Source organism: Panthera leo, chromosome D1, assembly GCF_018350215.1.
Source record: "Panthera leo isolate Ple1 chromosome D1, P.leo_Ple1_pat1.1, whole genome shotgun sequence".
Lineage (NCBI taxonomy): Eukaryota > Metazoa > Chordata > Mammalia > Carnivora > Felidae > Panthera > Panthera leo.
This window is the reverse complement of record NC_056688.1, coordinates 22406628-22427871: the sequence shown is the minus strand read 5'-3', so window position 1 is coordinate 22427871 and position 21244 is coordinate 22406628. Positions and strand designations below refer to the sequence as shown.

The following is a 21244-nucleotide window of genomic DNA, read 5'->3' as shown; positions in this document are numbered from 1 at the left end:
TCGCTTTCCACTTCTAGGCCAACTGGGAGGACTGCTGTGGTAGCTGGGCTGTGCTGAGCTGTCTCTTTTCCCTGCTGTGCATTCCCCTGCCAAGCAAGTGGCCCCGGATCTGAGAGCCTCTGGGTAGGTGATAACTCACCAGTTATTTACTTGCAGGAGCGTGAGGTTTGTCTGGGCTGCGATCTGCCTCTTCTCATCCTCCGTGGGGTAGGGGTGCTGAAATGAGAAGTAAAGGGCTAATGTGGCGGGGCACCTGGTGGTCCCGGGCCCCCTAGAGATCATGCCTACATCACAAGCACTACCCTGGTCCAGGCAGCTCAGCGGTTTGGAAGCCCAAACTGGGACAAGTGCAATGTTTGTTTCCCAAAAGCAATGGGACTAAGGCTTGGGAGAGGCTGTCCCCTGACTGTGGCTCCACATTCAGGGCCACCTGGCCTCAGTCCACCTCCCCCACAGGGTGGCGGACCAGTTGGTTCCCCAAGAGTCAGTACAGTTCAATATTGATAGCTTCCAAGGCACTTTCATATCCTGACTTGGTCCTCACGGCCAACCCCCAGCAGGCAGGTCAAGCATTATTAGTGTTAGGATTGACAACGGCCTATAGGACTATCAGAAGGTGGTAAATGGGTGTATGAACCAATTCAATTTATTTTTATTTATTTATTTTTTAATTTATTATTTTTAAATGTTTATTTATTTTTGACACACACAGATAGAGTGCAAGTGGGGGAGGGGCAGAGAAAAAGGGAGACACAGAATCTGAAGCAGGCTCCAGGCTCTGAGCTGTCAGCATAGAGCCCAACACAGGTCTCGAACTCGTGAGCTGTGAGATCATGACCTGAGCTGAAGCTGGATGCTTAACTGACTGAGTCACCCAGGTGCCCCATCAGTTCACTTTAAATTAACTGGTATTTACTGAATATCTACTGTGTGCCCAGATTTATGCAGGCATCCCAGGAGACAGAAGATAAATATAATGATAACTCTAGTTGAATAATACTTGGTAACCTGTCAATTGTTTTCATGCACTAAATTTCATTTAATGGAGCATATCACTAAAATTTTATAAGGTCAAGTATCGTTATTCCCACTTGATAGACGGAGAAACTGAGCGACTTCTCCAATGTTCCCCCAGTGGTGGCACCAGCCTGGAAGTCAGTTCTTTTCATTTTGTTCCAGTCTTCTTGCCCTCACGTCATGCTGCCACTTTGTAAGACTGGGTCTGTGTCTTTGTGGGAGTCAGAAAGTGGTGTCCCGGCGCATGTCAGTCCCTGTGCTGTTTACATGTTGGTTTCCCTCTCTTGGATTGTGCTTCATGAGGGCAGAGACCATGTCTTATTAATTTGTCTTATTAATGTATCCCCAGTGCCTTCCATGTGCAAATGACATGCAAATGACTGCTGAGGGAAAGAAAGCAGAGACAAAGCAATAGGCGCGGTGGTTTGGGTAATGGTCACCATAGGAGGTTCGAAGGAGTGATGGGAAGGCTGCACAGGTCACATTAAGAATGGGAAAGTTTGGGGTGGTGGTGGAATAGGGATCCTTCTGCGTCCCACTTACTGGGTGGGGAGCCACATGGTAACTGGGTCTCTGGGTTTTGTGTCTTTCCCAGGTCCCCGCACCACACCCCGTACCCAGTAGGCATGCAGTAAATGTGTGATGACTGCCTGGGCGGGTCAGAAACTTGTCCTGAAGTGAAGGGAGATATGGGGTTGGCGGGGGGGCTCTGTCCAGCCTCCGTAAGCCGGGACCATTTTTCACGATCAGGGTGGCGTTAGAAAGTGGTGCTTGGGCTTTCTGGAGTCCCAGAGGCTGGGACTCAGAGTCTGGCTCTGTCACGACCTGCTATGAGTTCTTAGGCATGTCCCTTAACCCCCCGATCATAAAGTCATCTAACGATTAAGCGGAATGATACTTGTCCAGTGCTCTACAGGAGGTGGCTCTTCACACTAGTATTATGGGATGGTGTTGGCAAGGTGCTTGAGGCTGTCTAAGGAATGAGTGTGCGAGCAACAGCCTTGGAAGCGCTCTCATTATCAGCGACAGAGGAAAGCAGTTGGCCTCAGCACCCCCTGACTGAAGCAGTGAGGGTCACGTGTTGTTGTAATTCACACCTCTGACCCTGACCGCCATGCCAGGGCAGCCGTGCCTTGTGATTCATACAACATTAAGATTCTCACGAGCAAGACAACACATCAGCGTCACAGGAGCCAAGTTCATCCTACCTGGGAAGGAACAGAGGGAGGTGGGAGGAGAGACTGCAGGCCCCAGGGGTAGGGGAGCAGGGGCTCTATGCTTCTGACACCTTCTGAGGAAGGGGCAGGGCCCAAGCCCTACTTTCCTGCCCCGTGGAGTTCCAATTCCCCTACTCATGATAAGGAGCCAAGCGGCCTCCCTGTCCACGGCCAGGTGGACTGAGAACACAGCAAACTACGGCATCTTTCCGGCCTTCCCAGGCTGCGCCAGGCCCTTTCGTGCCTTCTTGCCCTTGCACGTGCTGTTCCCTCCACTGCAAAGCTCCTTCTCCCACTTTCCCACTGTGTGTGTTTCTGAGCTTCCGGGAAGACCTGTCACAGATCAGATTCTCTGCGAGGCATTTCCCACCTTCCCGGGGCAGAGATCGTCACCGCTGTTTGAATAACTATATTATCGAATATTATTGAATTCAATAACAAATTCCCACATAGTGGGCATATTCCATCTAGAGGGTATATAGCCCGCCATATGGTCATATGTCTCCCTAAGATACCGAGAGTTGTTCTCAGGCAGGAACCTGGTCTTATCAGACAATGTATCTCCACTGTCCAGCCCGGTAACAGGCAGAGTAGATGTTTGGTGTCTGTGTATGGAACACAGGAGTGAACCAACACAAGAAGGAGATGGCCAGCTTGTTTCCTGAGCAGAGCAAGGCTGTTCCTGCCAGCTGGGCCGGTTCATTTGCCCACCAGTGGTGGGGGGCTCCAGCATCTTGGGTGCTGGCAGTGAAAGGTACCTGGCTGTAAGAGTTCACAGCGTAGAGGGAAAAGCTACAGGCACAGGGGGAAGAAACCTCTATTAAAGGGCAGTGTGTTGGTTCCCATTGAGTGGTAAGAGAAGGGTGGGCTGGGCTGGTCAGGGAGGACATCCCGGGGGAGGTGAGACTTTAGTTGGACTTTGAAGAATGGCCAAGCCATTCTAGCAAAGGAGGGGATCGGCATTTCAGGCAGGGGACTTGCACCAGGATTTACATTTAAGCCAGTCGGATGCAAATCTCTTCCACTATTAAAGACCTCCAGGGCAGGAAATCCTTCAGCCTCTCATGGAAGGATAATGTTTGCTGTCTCTAAGGAGGTTCCTGGTGCAGGCCTCTGTGCTGAGTGGATGTCATAAATCCATAGATTAACATGCTCCCGTGTAATGGAGAGGGTAAGAGGCAGTGTCACTGAAACTGGCTGGCTGTTCTCTTATGGATAAAGATATAAACCTCTCATCCTCCCACATTGCAGGTGCCACCACCCAACCCTCCTGGAACCAGTATCTCAGGAGGCACGTGGTGGAGGCCATGGGGTGAGTGGCAGCTTTGGCTCAGCTCTGGGGACAGGTGTGCCGGCCAGAACATTCCTGGCTCTGCATCTGAGTTCTCATGGGAGCAGTCCAGCTCAGACACGCCTCAGACCAGATGATTCCTGAGGACAGAGTCAAAATAGTCCTGAGCCCTGGACAGACCTCGATTTGGTCAGTGCTACTTTTAGCACAATTGGAAAGGCTCGGGGCCAAGGACGGGAAGAGGAATCAGATGAGATCGTGGTAAGCCATCAAGCCATAGTAGCTGTTCTCTGATCGTTATTTGGAAGAACTCCTTTGGAGCTGGAGAGGGAAGTGGCAGCCGCTTTCTGGAAGTACATAATCCTTCCTCGAAAAAGAGATACAGAACGGACCAGAAAATGACAGATCCTTCTCAGGGCCGGCATGGAGGCTTGCACAACTAGGCCGAGCTGCCTGGTGGAAAGGAGCTTGGCCTTTGGAGAGGTCAACTCCTGCACCCAGCACTTACCAGCTATGTGAGCTTGGCAACTTGTTCTAGGTTTTCCACCATTAGCTTCCTTGGCTTAACGTGGAATTAACAAAAGAGTGGGTCCCTCTTGGACTCGGGGGCTGATCTAATGAGATAATGCAGGTAAAGCACGTGCGCTCCAGGGACTCAATCCGTACCATGTAGTGAGACCCCCCCCCAGACAGCACGGAGTCAACTGTTGAGTCTCCAGGGAAGGGAACTGCAGCATTTACTCAGAGGAGCTGTTTCATGGCGCCACAGCTGCCGTCAGGAAGTTCCTCTGAAATCTGACCTACACTCTTTTCCGCCTCTCTCTGATACCTCGCTTTACGGCCTCCTAACTCAGGTCTCATCTGGCCTAAATTGAAGCTAAAGGCACCTTTTGGTTGGAAGAGTGAGTTCCTCCTGGGGTTCCGGGGCAGAAGGAAGTGTGGCCAGGGATGGTTCATAGGTCCCTGACCACTTCTTGTACCCTGAGACTGTCCTTCCACCTCCTAGCCCGGGCACATAAGCATGAGGCCGGCCAGTCACCGAGGGACATCACACAGGAAGTGGGAGACTGCCGGGGCCAGTGGCCTTGTGCTGTCGGTGAAGCAGGGCTTGGGGCCAGTTTTCAATCCCCCCTTTCCCGCCATGACTGGCACCGCACTGGTGTCCACCACAGCCCTCTTCCCTTCTCCTTCCTGACCAACCTTGGGCGCGTGCCCTGTGGCAGCCCCAGTTCTGTGGGCGTGGCCTTGCTCTAGGAGGGTCAGATGCCAAGTGAACAGAGGCAGTCAAGATGGTGGGGGTGGGGGTCCCTGAAACAACCCCGTTTCATCACATCGGAGATGCCACCGACGGCGGGGTGCATCCTGATTTCAGAGAGGCTAAGTGGGAAAAACTGAGCCTTTTAGAATGGAGAGGAATTTCTCCTTCTTACTGAAATTGACCTTGTGTAGACCTTCCTTTCTTCTTTCTCTCCTTTTTACTCCCTTCCCCCTTATAGTTGTACACACACATGGAAAAGTACAAAGAACGAAAACGTATGTGGCTTTATATAATATCACAAACACCAGTGTGACCACCACCCGGGTGAAAAAATAGGATGCCACCATCACCCAAAAGCCCCCTTTGTGCTCCTTCCTAATCACTAACCCCAAAAGATATCGTCCCCAAAGATAACTTGATTTTTATGGTTTTCTTGCTTTCCTTTGTAGTTTTGCTATCTATGTCTCATCCTTAAACATCGTGGTTTACTTTTGCCTGGTTTCTGGACCCTATGTAGATGGAATCAGACAGCATGCAGTATTTCACTCCACAGTAGAGTTGTGAGATTCATGTACGGTTGTTCTGCATAACTGTAGCTGTTCATTTTCATTGCTGTATAGTATTCCCTTGCAAAAAAATCTGCCACCTCCCAGTTCCTCACCCTCCCGCAATCTCAGAACGATTCCCCCTCCCTCTGCTATCTATTTCAATCCCTCCTTCACGTTGCAACAAGACCGGCCCTTCCTAACCCGACCCCAGTCCCTCATGCCTGCTCGGACTCCTCTCCCATGGGCACCAGCGCTTACCCTTCCCAGGGTTCCATGCGCTACATGGATGATTTGCTTAGTTGTCTGTCACCCAAACCAGACATGCTGCTTGTTTTTGAGGAAAGGGACCCCCACCTTTCTTTCCACTGCCACCTCATCCACGCTAAGGAGAATGCCTGGCCCACAGTAAGTGTTCAGTATGTATTTGTGGCCTGGATGATCATAGCAACCTAAGGGGGTAAGTGGTGGTTACCACCCTTCCCTGTGTGTCCTCGAGAGTGAAGAAGAGTGGGAGAGAGTGGGGAGCATCAGGGATTCAGACTTCCCAGGAATTCTAGCTAGACTCAGGCTCCCTTACTTACTCAAAGGGCCGTTCCTTTAAGTGATTGTTCCATGCATGTTTGTGGGGAAAGAGAGGGGGACTGGGGGCCTTAGGGTCCACGGAGGCGCACTGGCCGGCTTTCTAGAGGAGTCTTGGGGGCAGCATGGTGTGAAGTAGGTAAAACGTGAACTCTAGAGCCAGGCTCTCTGGCTTGGAATCCTGGTCTCTCACCAGCCCCAGACCTTGGGCTTGTGACTCGGGTTCCTCTTCTGTCAACTGGGGGAAAGATTTCCACCTACCCTGAGGTGGTAATAAGGACTGAGTGAGTTACTGTTTGAAAGTGCTCAGAAAAGTGCCTGGCAGCCTGGCACTCGGTGAGTGTTTGTTAAATCAATCAATCATGAATAAAATCAATCTGCTGCTTGGCACACGTGGTTCCGTCTCTGGGAAAAAGCCACAGGTTGTTTTTTCTGACACATGGCAGGAGTCCCCGGCAGCCCCTTCCGCGCATGTAGAGATGTGCTCCTTTTTTTCAAATGGTTTTATCTCCTGGAATCTGGGACTGCTCCAGTCCCTGTGCACACACGATGGGGTATTTCCCCCGAACGTGGGCCTCGGGCTTCTTGGGGGAAGCCGTGAGGTTGTAAATCTCCCCTGGCCATTTTTCAGGTGGCATCTTTGAGAACTGCAGGCTCCCAAAGGGAGGGTCCTGGGACACAGTGCACGCCAGTGGTCTCTTACCCCCCCCACCCCCCGTCTTCTCTCATGGGCTCCATCCAGCCCTGCGGCTGCCCAATCTATTGTCAACAAGGTCCCATCTTTAATGGAGACCACCAATCTCACCTCCTCCCCTGGGACTCACTGCTGCTGAAGCAGCCAGTGCGGCCCATGCCCTGGGACTACAGCTGCCCCAGGGCACGCCTCCAACACTGTCTGTCTGTCCTGGGGGAGTTGGAGGGCAGCTTCAACTGTGCCCTCTCCATCCCACATGAAGGGTGGGTGTGAGAAAACAGTGTCACATCACTGGCAGGAATCCGAGACCTAATGTTTCTCTGGCACAGAGAGATGAACGTGTCAAGACATGGCTGGCCTGACTTCTTCTAGCTCCTGATGTATCTTCCACTGAAGCTCTACAGGTACAATGCCTGAGCACCATGGGACAGACAAGTCATGGCACGACAAAGAGCCATACAGTTCCCCATCCTCCAGGGGAGTGAGTAAGGGGAAAGGAGGATTTCATGCTCATAACACTAGAAGGAGGGGTCACTCTCTTTGGTCAACAATAATCACAGGCCAGACAGGGGGCACTGATGGTCAGTGGGGAGAGAATTCTTACCCGAACAACTCCTCTTTCTCTTTCTACCCAATCCTAAATCCTAGCCACCCTTCCAGGCCTCGCCCAAGTCCCAGTTCCCCCACTGAACCTTAACGTGGTTCATCAGCATCACCTGCGGGGCTTGTTAAAAACCAACATCTCGGGGCGCCTGGGTGGCGCAGTCGGTTAAGCGTCCGACTTCAGCCAGGTCACGATCTCGCAGTCTGTGAGTTCGAGCCCCGCATCAGGCTCTGGGCTGACGGCTCAGAGCCTGGAGCCTGTTTCCGATTCTGTGTCTGCCTCTCTCTCTGCCCCTCCCCCGTTCATGCTCTGTCTCTCTCTGTCCCAAAAATAAATAAAAAACGTTGAAAAAAAAAATTAAAAAAAAAAAAAAAACAAAAAAAAAACCAAAAAAAAAACCCAACATCTCTGTATTGAACAGAGCCTTCGAAGTTTCTGAGACCAGCTCTCCCACTGGGCAGGAGTCCTTGATGCCAGTGCTCTCGGCGATGCACCCCAACAACTTACAGGTGTGCAGGGATAGTGCCAAGGTGGCTTGGTGGGGTCTAGGGCGGTGGGAGTCCCCTGGCTGGTCTCCAGCTACAAGCAACGTAGTTGGTTTACTGTCATTTTCTGTGTGCACCATCTCGGAAAAGGTGGGGAAACGTGGCTCTGCGGAGCCAATGGACACGGTGCGGCAGCCCTTTGCTCTGACGGTGGAGAAGTTCTTTCTGTTGAACTCAAGTCTTCTCCCTACTCATCCAGAGAGCCTACACTGTCCTCTGAAGTCACACAGGGGCCTCTAGCACTGCCTCTCACTTCATGACAAGAGCTACCCACCACACATGGGATGTCTATAGTTTTTGGTTAACTTTGAATACTTACCCTGTCAAAGTACCTGCCATGTATTCTCATTGAATTTTCTAAGCACCTATAAAACGGGCATCCTTCTTCACATTTCACGCATGAGAAAAACTAAGCCCAGAGGGGTTAAAAAAACTGGCTCCAGGTTATACAAGCAGTGAGTGTCAGAGCCAAGAATCACACCCCCTGTATCTTTAACCACGTCCACTCCACCTCTGGGCTCGACCATCTGTCAGGCACTGCGCTTTTTAACATATTATTGATCATCTTCACCACAGGCGGGTATTATTGTCTCCACTTTATGAAGAGGAAATTAACATCAGAGATGCTAGTTGACCTGTTCAAGGTCATATGGCAAGTACAAAATGGAGCTGGGATCAGTCTCAGGCCTGTGTACCTCCAAAACCCTCGTTCCTTATAAGGAACACATCTTTTCTACAGACCAAACATCCCCAGTCCTCTTAACCAATCATCATATGACACGTTTCCTGGTAGTCATTTGAACAGATATTTCCCCATCCTGACCGCTCTTCTCTGGACACAACTTGCCAAAGGACCTTTTGAAATGTGATCCTCAGTACTGGACACACTAATCCGGATGTGTCTGACCAACACAGATGGTCAAACTCCTCTCACCTATACTGAGTCCTCTGTTCTCGGACCCCTGGAGTACGTGTGTGTGTGTATGTGTGTTAGCGCTTGATTACATCATGGGTTGACCACTCCTGGTTTCTGTGTATACTTTATCCCCCCAGTTAAATGATCAGTCCCTTGACTGCGGAAATTATGTCTCATACCTGAAGCTTAGGTGTTGGTGGATAGATACGATACTTGGGACTTGGATTACATTTCCCCATAGAATCAAGTTATTTTGTTTTAACAGCTAGCTTTCCAGGCTAGCCCCAAAGGCCGATTTAGTTAAAGATCTGTGTTCTGGTGGAAAGGAGCCCACAGAATTCAGGGACAAACAAGAGATCTCACTGTAATTTCAGGTGGCAGACTAGACCTGAGTAAAGTCTGAGATGGTAAGCACAGACTTGGACTTCCTTCCTTTCCCTGCTGGCACTTCTGAGCACCTTTTCTCACCAGCCCCAGGACCCTCGTGTGACCCTGTGGTCAGCTTTTTGAATCTGAGGCCTCTGGTTGCTGGGACTTCAGGGTCAAATCTCCTGAAACTATATTCATGATGATGCAGATAAAACTTTCATCGGATTCTCAAAAGGTCAGGGACCTCGAAGAATCTGCTAGAAACAGAACAATTGCTAGAAACCTTTTCCCTGGCATGTCAGCCTGGTTTGCCTCCCCAAAATGCTGTGTTAAAAAATGTCCTGATCTTCATTTTCTACCACTAACAAGCATTGGTACTCCTCCCATGAAGTGGGTCTTAGCTGAGTGGGAGTAAAACAGCAAGCTTTGGAACTAATTCATACTAAGCTGTGAAGGAATGATGGCGTCCCGGTCTCTCAATAGGCATCTGTTTTTGACAGGGATTGGATACCTTTAAGTGGATATCTGATGAGTGGAATTTCAGATAGTGTGACACAGTTAAAGGAAAAAAGTAGCAGACAAGATATTCTGGAACAAAAATGGTCTTTCTAATTCCCTCCGATTTTGCTTTTCAAGTTTTCTTACTTTTCCCTACAGATTCCCTAGAAGTGTTAAGATTTCTCTCAGCTCTTTCTGAGACAGGGCAGGTTATGGGGACTCCCGGAGGGAGACGGGCGCCTTTGCAACAATGGCGGTGTCTGTATCAGGACAAAATACTGTCACATCTATCATCTTACTCTACCCTCACTACGACGCTGTGAGCTGGATATTGTCATTCCCATTTTAGAGCAGAGGAGACTGAGGCCTGATGGGGTTAAGCAACTTGCCCCAGGTCCCCCTGGCTAGGTAGAAGGGGTAGGGCACTCACATCCAGAACCATGCCCGTTCCATAGACCACGCACTCTTCCTGTTTGTAAGAGACGTCACTGTTTTCTAAGTCAGCTGTAGACGGATCATGTTAGTGGGTCTCTGACAGGGACAGATGTATAATTCCTTGGGGCTTAATACAATGGTAGGCCCAGGGAAGGTGGCAAGGCACATGTAGAGTATTTGTTGAGTAACTGAAGATAATGCCAAGGCACAGAAGCTACAGCTGGATTTCATGCCCACACCCTCTCCTTGGTCAGGAGCCCATATGCAGGGCACACGGTATGCCCATGGATGCAGCAGCCTGTTTCACCCAGCGGGGATAAGCCCAGCATGGAGGGTTCCAATAGCTGGGGATCTGACAAAGACTCACGAAGATAAGGACGGGCTCGGATCATGCAGAGTAGGGGAATGTTCATAGCAGCATTATTCGGAGGCCAAAAAGTGGAAACAACCCAAATGCCTACCAACTGATGAGTGGATAAACAAAATGTGTTCTATCCATACAATGGAATACTGTTCTGCCATAAAACAGAGGAAGCATTGATACGTATTACAATAGGGATGAACCTTGGTTACATTCTGCTGCGTGAAAGAAGCCATACACGGAAGACCACACATTTTATGATTCCATTCATGTAATATCTGAAATAGGCCAATCCTCAGAGAGCGCAAGTGGATTACTGGTTTCTAGGGCCCAGGAGCAGTAGTAGCTAATGGGTACAGAAAGTGTTTCAGTGATGAAAATATTCTGGAATTTGTTAGTGGTGATGACTGTATAACTCTAAATATACTAAGCATCTCCAAATTTAGTTAAAAAGGGGGTGAATGATATGGTATGTAAATTACATTTCAATTAAAAAAAAAAAAACCACCACCAAGAGAAGTCTGCTGGTACATTTTATGCTCTCAGCTTTTGTGACATCATCAGACTTCAGACGAGGGCCCCGGAGAAAGGCCCTTCAGCTGCGTGTGGCCAGGTGGAAAGGCAGCCACCTGGGACACAGGGTCGGGTGAGATGGCTGTGAGCAGCGCACAACTGTGACCCTGGCTGGATGCCACACTGGCGCTGTGAATGTGATGGATGAAGAAGGGACAGGAAAGGAAGGGAGGGTGAGGCGGCCTCACTGCGTCTGGAAACTAAGGCTGGCATATAAAAGTCCTGCATCCCACCCACCACCCCCAGGACAGGGCTCTCTGTCTCCACTGAGAGCCTCTGCTCACAGCTTCCGTTACTTCACCTAGACTTGGCGTGGGAGCCCAGAGATGCTGTGGTGTTTCTTGGGCCAATGCAGAGGCAGTGTAGCCTAGTGGGTGACGTATTAGAGCTGCGAGGCACCACAGACCTGGGCTCAAATCCCGTGAGATATTGGGGAATAGGTTCCCTCTTTGAGTCCAGTTTTGTTATTGGTAAAATGAGGACAACTGGCTGGGTGGATTCAATGAGATGATGTCTGAAGATGCTTCGCATAGATCTGTCCCCCGCCCTGCAGGGGCTGCTGGGGCTTGGTTTCTTCTCTGGGACCGCCACCCCCCCCCCAAAAAAAAACATGCAGAGAATATTCTATAAAGTGCTTCAGTGGCAGCAGCACAGAGAACAGTCATGTTTTGGGTGGAGATGAGCAGAGTGACCCGGCAGGGCCAGGGGTACTAGGATCTCGAGAACAGGGGGTGGGGGCAGAAGCTGGGCAAGGAGAGCGGAGCCTTTCTCTCCTTCCTCCGTGGAGAGGACCCTCTGCTGGGGTTTCTCCCCCGGCCTGGGTTTGCTATGGAGTGATTGCTTCCAGCAGGAGTCTGGCCTCTTTCAACCAAAAGGCAATAGTAAGAAAATATCACTGGATTCTTTGGGGACCCAATAGCAAGCGGCTAATGGATGAAACCTTCCCAATCTCACTGCAGCCTCACAGCAAAAAAGGCTCTGGGGGGAATGTCCCAGTTCAGGAGCATTCTGTCATCTGAATCTATTTCTGTAGCTGCTAATGCCACACAACAGTGGAAATGACAAGAAGCCTCACACACAGGACGAAAGGAGTCAAAGAATACGAGCTTCTCCCCGAGGGAAAGAAGACAACAGAAAAGACTAGTATTTATGACAGAAGTTTTAATGAACAATCTCTACTAATCGAGACTGTGGATTTAGCATATGCTCTCCACCTCTTCTGCAACCCAGGTGAACTAACGTCCACATTGTCCTGGATGCTCCAGGTGAACAGGCTACTGTGTAGAATGTTCATTAGACAATAGTATCTGCTTCTCAGGAAGTTGGCAGTGTTTGTATCCAGACTGGTTTACTCCGGCTATACGTGCTAGTGTAATCATGTGATTTAATTAACTATTCTGTAAACCAATACCATCGAAGTGCAAAAAGAAGGTTATTCTTGCTATGAAAACTAAGTGGAATGCTTTGGAAAGATTCGAGATTCCGATTTCCTTAAAAATGCCACATAGTTAGGATCGGTGAGGCAAATTTAAGAGGCTGGAATACATAACAAAAGTCTAGAAAGATCCCGTAGCCAGATTACTTCCCAGACATCAAAGTTCTTATTGATGTTAAATAAGGATGGAATTTATAGATGTTCTACTATAGGAGAGGTCTGTGCTGGTAAAAGTATGACCCTTAATCAGAAAAAGATCTTCCCCCCTCTATCAGGACATTTGCAAACCAACGTGTGTGCATATATTCTACATTAAAATAAAATGTATCTTTTTGTTCTTATTTATTTTTTAATTATTTTTTTATTTTTGAGGGAGACAGTATCAGTGGGGGAGGGGCAGAGAGAGAGGGAGACAGAGGATCCAAATTGGGCTCTGCACTGACAGCAAACAGCCCCATGTGGGGCTCGAACTTACAAATGGCGAGATCATGCCCTGGTCCGAAGTTGGATGCCCAACCAACTGAACCACCCAGGTGCCTCTGAAATGTATCTTTTTAATGGCTGTTCCTTTCTTCAGCCAACTTTTCCACTTAAGCCATCAACAAATGGGTTGTCCCCACTGTGCTGGATAGGAGAACGTCTACTGTATATTGAGATCTGTCCTTTTTCATACTTTTTTCTACCCTATTTTCCTAAAACTTGAACAGCTACTCTATGCCCATAAGGCATTACCGCAGAGTTGTATCTCCCAAGAGCTACAGTCTCAGAGTTGTTCCTCAAAGTGACAATGAAAACAAAGGCGGTCTTCGAGTGATCAAATATGTTTGGGGAAATCTTCCAATCATGACCCCTCTTGCACATTCACTAAGAATCAAGAACTGAGCTAAACTTTGTATAACCCAGATTTTCCCCAACTCATTTAACCTGTCTTGGGAGCAACGCCTGTAACATCCTATAAAGGTACACACTTTGGGAAGCAAATCTTTAGGACCCACAGGAGAGATGTAATGTATGATCTCTATCCTGGAGTAATTTACAATTGAGTCAGAGAAAGACATGGAGGTTTCACACATACACATATATACGCAGAACAGGCCAGTAATGGTATCCTTCAGTACATTTTTAGGGTCAAAAGATGGCAAAATCAGTAAGTATTATAGATCAGAACAACAGATCAGCCGTCCACCTCTAATTTGCACAAATTGTGGGCCCGAGTCTCAAAAACTTGCTCTTAGTCCTAGACTAAGTCCTTGCACTGTTCTAGAAAGTTCAAAGAGGATTCATATTTCTCAAATGTGACTATGTACCAAGGTTGGCTCTTTATACATGTGATCCCATTTAATTTTTCAAGCATGAGAAATGGGTATTATCTTTTTTCAAAGAAATAGACTCCAAGAGATTGCACAGCTGGGGGCAGGACCTCAGTTCATGCCCCTGTGTGTCTGTCTTGAAAGCCTGTCTTCTTTCTGCTGTGCTCCCCTACCCAGTCTTCATAGCCTCTCCTGAGCTGGGGTTTGGGGGCATGTGCGTCCACCTGTGTCTGGGTAGCCAGGCTGATCCATGGCCCAGCCTGGGCCTGCAGGCGACAGCTGTGCCGTGCTGTGTCGCTAGAGCCTGGACATCTCCCCATCCCTTCCTTCTCCGGTCCAGAGGTTCTGAGTTGTGACTTTTTTTAAAGGGCTAGGGGTCACTCCCTTGTCCTCTCCTGATGGCCGCTGTGAGGAAGGCATTAACCGAGGGAGGACTTTGCCAATGTTAAGTGCTTTATTAATAGTATCCGCACTGAGTGCACGCGGAGCTGGAGAGGGTCCAGGGTGGGAGGGTGTGGGGCAGAAAGTCTTACTCATGCTTTTCAGCAAGCCCTCTCAATGGTTCCCAGTTCCTTTTGTAGAGCCGATCTGGGTCTTTCCTCCCCCTCTTCTTTGTGCTCAGTGACTACCCCCGCCTCTTCTCCACCTCTACCTTCCCACCATCCCCAGTCTGGCTGGAAGTGGCCATCGAGTGGAAAAAAACGGCCCTAAGCTGTAGAGGGGGGTTCAGCAGGAAGGGGGCAAAAGGGCAGGATGTAAACTGAAGTCCAAGGTCAGAGGGGAGACACAGCCAGGAGGGACAGATAGGGTGACGCTGTAGTCTCAAGACTTAAGTCAGGGGCGAGTTGCAAATGGGGTGTGGCAGGTAGCTGAAGCAGGAGCCCGCAGGGGTCAGTGCAGGTGCTGGCCTGGGCGCCTGGGCTTGTGGGCAGGGGAAATGGTATTGCAGCCTCCTCTCCCCTCCTATGCTTGCCTTTTCTCCCCCTCAGGGATGATATTGCAGGTATGTTCACATCAGTCTTCAAAAATGCATGGGGTGGGGGAGGCAGGGAAGGAAGGACAGGGAACTAATGTGTATTAAGCCCCTCGGTGTGCCAGGATCTTGGCAATTATTCCGTTGCTTCTTCGTCATCTTCACAAGAGGTGAGTATGTCCAGGTTACAGAGTAAGAGGTAGAGTCTAGATCTGAGCTCAGGTTTGGCTCCCTCAAACGCCCATGAGCTTCAACCACACTCATAGTGTAGAGTTACACATCACTGGGCCACAAGGTGTGGAGCCAGCTCTGGACCCGTGGCAGGGTGGGGATGGGAGAGGGACGGCTGCCCCCATGCTGGGTATGATGGGCCAGGGCACAGAAATGGATCGTTCCCAGGGAGCCCTTCTTCCCACAGGTGGGGCTGGGAGTTGTAGCATGGACACAGGGCTCACAGGGCCACCGGGGCTCCCTGATGGTGTGGAAAACCAGGACAGGCAAGAGGCCTGGGCATCCCCACCACCGTCTTCGGCTACTGAGTCAGAGCTGCTCCCAGGAGGCCTGAGGGAGGCCTCCATACCTGGCCCTGCTCCTGGCTTCAACACTAAGTTCCTGGAGTCTCTCCAACCTCCTCTCCTCACCTTGACCCGTAGCCTTCCAACCCCCTCTCTCCAAATTAGGTTCCTGGTTGTTCTCTAGGTGGTGCTTCCAAATTTTGCTTCCTCAGCTTTCACTGGGGTGGCCTCAAGACCTTAGAGCTGGGGGCTGGCCATGTGAGGGGAGAGGCAGAGCTCCAGCCCCTCACTGGTCACCGTTGAACAATTCTTCCTGTTCACTGGGCGTGTGGGCCCAGCACTTCCAGGGCAGGGTCCCTAAGATGCCCATATCTGGGAATGATGGCCCAGGCTTGGGCTTCATGGCTTCTGGAGGTACTCTTACTTCAAAAATTTTTTTTTTTAATGTTTATTCAGTTTTTGAGAGACAGAGCATGAGTGGGGGAGGGGCAGAGAGAGAGGGAGACACAGAATCCGAAGCAGGCTCCAGGCTCTGAGCTGTCAGCACAGAGCCCAACGAGGGGCTTGAACCCACAAACCGCGAGATCATGACCTGAGCCGTTAACTGACCGAGCCACCCAGGCGCTCCGAGGCACTCCCATTTCAAATAAAGCGTTGCTGATTGACCGACTGACTAATTCCCATGATCCCTTTGATTCCTCTCCTCTCTGAAGAAAGACTTTCCCTCACTCCCCGTTCTTTCCCACACTTCACAGGCCAAGACAGTCCTTGGTATTTGTTTGCTTCTGTCTGTCTTTGTACTGCCAGGCCAAGACCTCGCAGACTCCTGCCAGTTTGCTGGTGCATCCAGAATCTACCCTCCCACTCTGGTGCGCACATGTGTGTGCGTGCACACACACACACGCACACAAACGCACAAACACACACACATACACAAACACACACACAAACATACACACACACGTGCACAAACATACACACACACGCATGCACACACATCCTACACAGGCAGCCCAGACATGGCCTTTGGTCTTCATTTATTGCTACAACTTTTGAATGATGCTAGGGGATTATAGTTTCAAATTCAGTCCTGACATTCAACCGAAGTCCTACCTGCTGCTGCTAACAATGTATACAGCACACAACTGCCATCATGTTAGTGCACACAGCAGGCTCTCTATAGACATTACATTGAAACCCAAGGCTGTGTTGCCATTTTATGGAAGCAACCATAGAGGCTTATGAAGGCAGTTGTTACGTAAGGAAGGAGATTTCTCCCTGGGCTGTTCCCTCCAGACTCGATGGTCACAGCCACCACTCCCCAGCACCCTGCCTCATTGTTCTGACCAGAGGGACAGGGAAAAGGGACACACATACACTGCTACCCCAGTGGTGAGGACTCCGGGAAACAGAAGAGCACGAGCTGAGAATCATCATTTTCTTCCATGGGAGAAGGGCAGGGGTGTGCGTGGCCACCTGTAGCAACCACAGCCCTGACCCCGTGGAATCTCACCGCCTTCATGAGACACTTTCCCAGTCCTTAGTTCTCTTCAGAACATGTCTATCCCCATTCCCTCATTTGATGTCACGCTTTTTCATGTCAGTAGCAAGCACTAGAGAGAGTGTCCCAGCTTTAGGCCCCACTAAATCCTCCCATCTGACCCGGTCTCTGGAAGATGAAATCTCTATCAGAGAGCCTCTCTCTGGGGCCACACCCTGTGCAGATCTGGGGACGACAGCAGAGTCTGACCCTGGGGGAGTTATTCATGCCCCACGCTGCAACTCCACACCCCCAATATACACACACTCACCATGAGATGTTGGAAGAGCCAAGAACGCATTATATTGGTGGCATGCTTGGGCAAGACTCCTCGTTTGTTCTTGGACTTCTTATCCTCATTGTCCAGGAGGGAGGTGAGGTCAAGGTTAACCTTCAGGGCACGTGGAGAAAAAATCAGCATCAGCAGGCTGGCGGGCCAGCAGCTAGGGACCTGTTGCTATAGTGACGGCAGGCTCTCGCTGCCAACCCCCTTTTGCAACTCATTCTTAGGGCCCTGGGGAGGTCACCTTTCCTGTCACCGTGCACCAGCCCCTCAGAGAATGGGAGACAGGAAGAAGAAGAAAGAGGAAGAGGTGTGGAGAAGGAGATGAGAGAGGACACAGAGGAAATAGGGACATGTGGAGGGTATAGGAGAGACAAATTTGCCAGAAACCATCTACTAGTTATTAGCATCTCTAGGGTACTTCACAGTTTGCAAAGCACCTTCCTACCTATTATCATGGTCAGCACTCACAGAGCCCTGCAGGTTGGGAGGGCTCTGTGCAGCTGGTGTGAATCCCCCTTCTGTGGATAAGAACTTCAAGACTCAGAGAGATCAGGCGACTCATCCAAGATGACAGAGCTAATGTCACATCTCAGGCCTGACCTCAGATCCTCTTACTCCCCGCCACTTGTGTGTGTGCTCTATCCCACTGAGCTACAGAGTGGCTCGGGGTGGAGACCAGGAATAGGAGGTGGAAGATCCTTTGAGTGAAATCCCAGGTAGTGAAATCCCAGGAGTTGATAAAGCCTTTCCAACACCCGGCTTCTGATCTGTGAACTGGGGGTAACTGGTCCCTCTTGGAGGAATAATAAGGATGAGATGAGCTACTTGTGTAAAGTGCCCAGCACATGGTAAACAATTACGGCTGCCCTCCCCCATACCCATGCCCAAGTGCATGCCCTATGCACACACACTCACCTGTGTGTTCTGGATCTGGATGGCTCCCTGGGGGATTGCTTGGGTGACCACCTGACCCTGGGAGGTTACCATGGTAACCGGCTGGTATAAGGCTCCACCTGAGGAGACAACCAGTTTTTGGGTCCCCTGCCATGGGGGTGGGTAGGAGTGAGGGCAAGCAGGATTTCCAAATCCCTTGGCACTCCTATGCAAACACCCTCTATTCTGGAGGCATTCAGCCCCTATTGTGGGGGTGGGTGGGATGGGAACAGGGTCCAGAGAGCAGAGCCTCTGGTGGGAACTGTTTGGGGGGAGGGACAATAGCTTTATTTGGTTTTGAGGGGCTCATGAGACTCTGACCCAAATTTGTTCTGAACCATCACAATCAGGTCTTGGTGCTAAGCATCTATAAACTTACAGAGCATTTTAGTCAAGGAATCGAGCTAGGAGCCCCTCCTTGGCAGGGGACACCCCTTCCCATTTCCTAAGATAGTTCCTACAGTACCCTGCCCCCCACCTTGGGGTACCCCCATTTTCCTCCCAGGAGTGTTCCCCACAATCCCCTGCACCAACCTGACACCACTTGGGAGTTGACGGTTGTCATGGCGATGTTGCCCTGCTGGAGCGCTGAGGCTGGGACCACAATCCCCTGGGGGTTATTGGAGACTCCAGACATGGAATTGGGGGAATTCTGCAGGAGGTCCTGGCAGTAAGGGAGGTGTGTGGTTTGTGACAATGTCACTAAATGCTTAGATGCCACAACCCCAAATTCCTCCTCCCCTTTTCTTCCTTCTTGCCTGCCCTCCTCCCTTCCTCCTGCTCCTCCCAGGACCCAAATCTGACAGACAATTCTTATGGCCTCCTAGAAGGGGTGAATAAGAAGGCTCAATATTAAAAACCAACCAACCAGTCAGCCAACCAACCAGCCAACCAACCAACCAACCAACCAACAATATTTACCCACTTAGCCATTCCATTCTTTTGAAACTTGAGACATAAATTATCTCGTAAACCAGTGGTCCCCACTTCGGCTTCACTTGGGAATTTCCAATATTGATGCCTGAGTTCCAATCCCAGAGATTCTAATTTAATTGATTGGGGGTGTGGTTGGGGCTTTGGCATTTTAAAAACTCCCCAAGTAGTTCTAATGTGTGGCCAGGGCTGAGGACCAGGCTTTATCTGCTTACCACCTCTTCACCCTTCACAGTGTTGTCTACAGATGCCTTCCCTGACACTGTCTTCCCCCAGAACCTCGCTTCCTCACCTACCTATGATGACATTTTTTTATTACACCAAGCTCCACACATAAGTGGCCTCCAATGTTTTATCTTTGTAACCTGAGCACCTAGCTCAGGTGCCTGGCACACAGTGGCTACTAAAATACTTGTTAAATCATAAGAAAAGACAGCCACCCTAGTCTCTTTATAACCTGCCTCCTAAGGGCATCTCATAGGAGCCTCAACCTCAGCCACCCGTCTGCACATTTCATCGATTCCTTCCTTTACCTCCAGCTCACAACACCGAATCCCACTGCAAACAGAGTCTCCCTTTGCCCCGTGCTATCAACCTGCCAGCCCCCATTTTCCCCGTAAACAATCCTTCCAGTTTGTTTTTGCAGTAGCCAAAGCAGATAAGAAGACCATTTTTCTCCCTGGCACTCCGGTCACCTCGTCATTGCCACGTAACAGCTGGGCAAGGAAGTCCTTGGATGTTGAGGGACTCCGCTTGCCACGCACGAAGGCTGCAATAAGTCCTCCCTGCTTGCCTGCTCGGTGTGGGGAGAACTTGTGAGGAAGGATTTGGGTGTGTGAGAGGCTGGGTGTCTAGGCTTTATTTGGAGAGAGCAAGAAAGGTGGCCAATGAGATGCAGCAAAAGGAGTTGTACGAGACCTGCGTGGGTCTCCGAGCTCCTCTGACCATAGTTCCTCATCTGACGACAGGGCTTGAACCAGGTGACCCGTCTGATGGCTGTCTAGGGCTGACACTCTCATGCTCAAAGCCTAGAGTCACAGGGCATGAGCTGTAAGAATTTACACGGGTAAACAGTCAAGAAAATAGACTAAATCAGGGGGGAGAAAAGGCCCCTACCTTCCTAGCTTTTGTTTCAGGACTGGGAGAAGCTTCGGTCTTCAGCCTCCAGGGAAGGTCTAGAGGTTCTTTGAGCCAAACTCTTGGCCTCCCCACTCAAGCAATTCAAATCTAACACTGAGTCGTACCTTCAGAAGCCTAAAGAAGATTCCTTAAAAGCCACATATTCCAACTCCCTGAGGAAAAATAAGGAACTGAGGCTTATAAACTCAAGTGACTCACCCAAGGCCCCCAGCTGGTTCGCAGCAATGGGACTAGAACACAGCCCTCCTTCATCCACAAATATTGAACACCCACCTTGTGCCAAGAACTGGGCTACGAGGTGCTCCTGGAATCACAGGGGTTCAGCACATAGTTACTGGAGGCAAGGTGAACAGGTAAAACAATCAAACCCTGGAAGTACAGGGGCAGCATGGGCCCCAGAGGAAAGATGAGAGACTTGGGAATCAGCAAGTGATGGCCCTTCTGTGAGCCTCAGTCTCATTCATAAAATGTGTCTGGCCCAGTGCTGACATCCAGGAGCCCTCAAAGCCTGTTTTTAGCTATGTGTCCATCTAAGGTCGATCCTGCCCTCGTTCCCAATACCCCGGCCACCAAGTCTCATAGGATGTAAACCAATGCTGATGTTATTTGAAGCTGAGGTGAAGTCGGAAGGTACACTGAATAGAAGAGGGCGTCCCTCCCTGCCTCTCCCCCTAAAACTGATGGAAATGACTTTTCAATAATCTCTTGTCGGGAATCATTCATGCCACGGTGCTCCTCATGGGGAAAGGTATTTGGGAATTTCACACATAAAAAGTTGTCCCAGACTTTCTTTTCCCCCGAAAAAGTATCCAGCAAGGTTAGGGAAACACAAGCAAAATCAGTAAAATAAATACAAGATGTGTGTTTTGGGATTCAACCAGCACACATATTTGCTTGCCAGAGGCAGAAGGGTGAGGAGCCTGGATGCTTCACCTGCTTATTCAAGCTCTGGCTGGTTCTCTGCCCTGTGGTTTTGCTAGCCTCCATGCCAGGTTCTGAGTTTGGGTAACTAAAGGCAATTTGCCTTATGCATGAGATCAGACTCTTCTCTTTCCTACCCTTTCCTCCTACTCTGGGGTCGTTGGCTGGGACGTGCCCAGAGGCAGCCAAGTGATATCAGCAAAGGAATGGAATGTAGAGCTTCAGGGACAGAGATCATGGGCAGGGCCAGGGCTGGCCACGTCTTAGCTGGGCAAAAAAAAAGAGGAAGCAAAATCTGGCATCGCTGAGGTGTGGGGGAATAACATCCACCCCTTACATTTGTAAATACGAGC

General features: G+C 50.0%; 1 protein-coding gene across 13 annotated transcripts in view; it reads right to left on the bottom strand.

Annotated features, from left to right (window-relative positions):
• Positions 1–21244, bottom strand: part of PKNOX2 (PBX/knotted 1 homeobox 2) — a 317612-nt gene that overhangs the window by 4474 nt on the left and 291894 nt on the right. For all 13 annotated transcript variants that reach the window (XR_006194095.1, XM_042907054.1, XM_042907051.1 and 10 more), the window contains 4 exons: positions 18432–18561; positions 17880–17977; positions 16950–17069; positions 140–216 (listed from right to left, as the gene is read on the bottom strand). Coding sequence is in view for 12 of the 13 variants with exons in the window: in XM_042907054.1 (XP_042762988.1) it covers positions 140–216; positions 16950–17069; positions 17880–17977; positions 18432–18561 (425 nt within the window). In the remaining variant the exon portion in view is untranslated. The remainder of the gene's footprint in view (positions 1–139; positions 217–16949; positions 17070–17879; positions 17978–18431; positions 18562–21244) is intronic.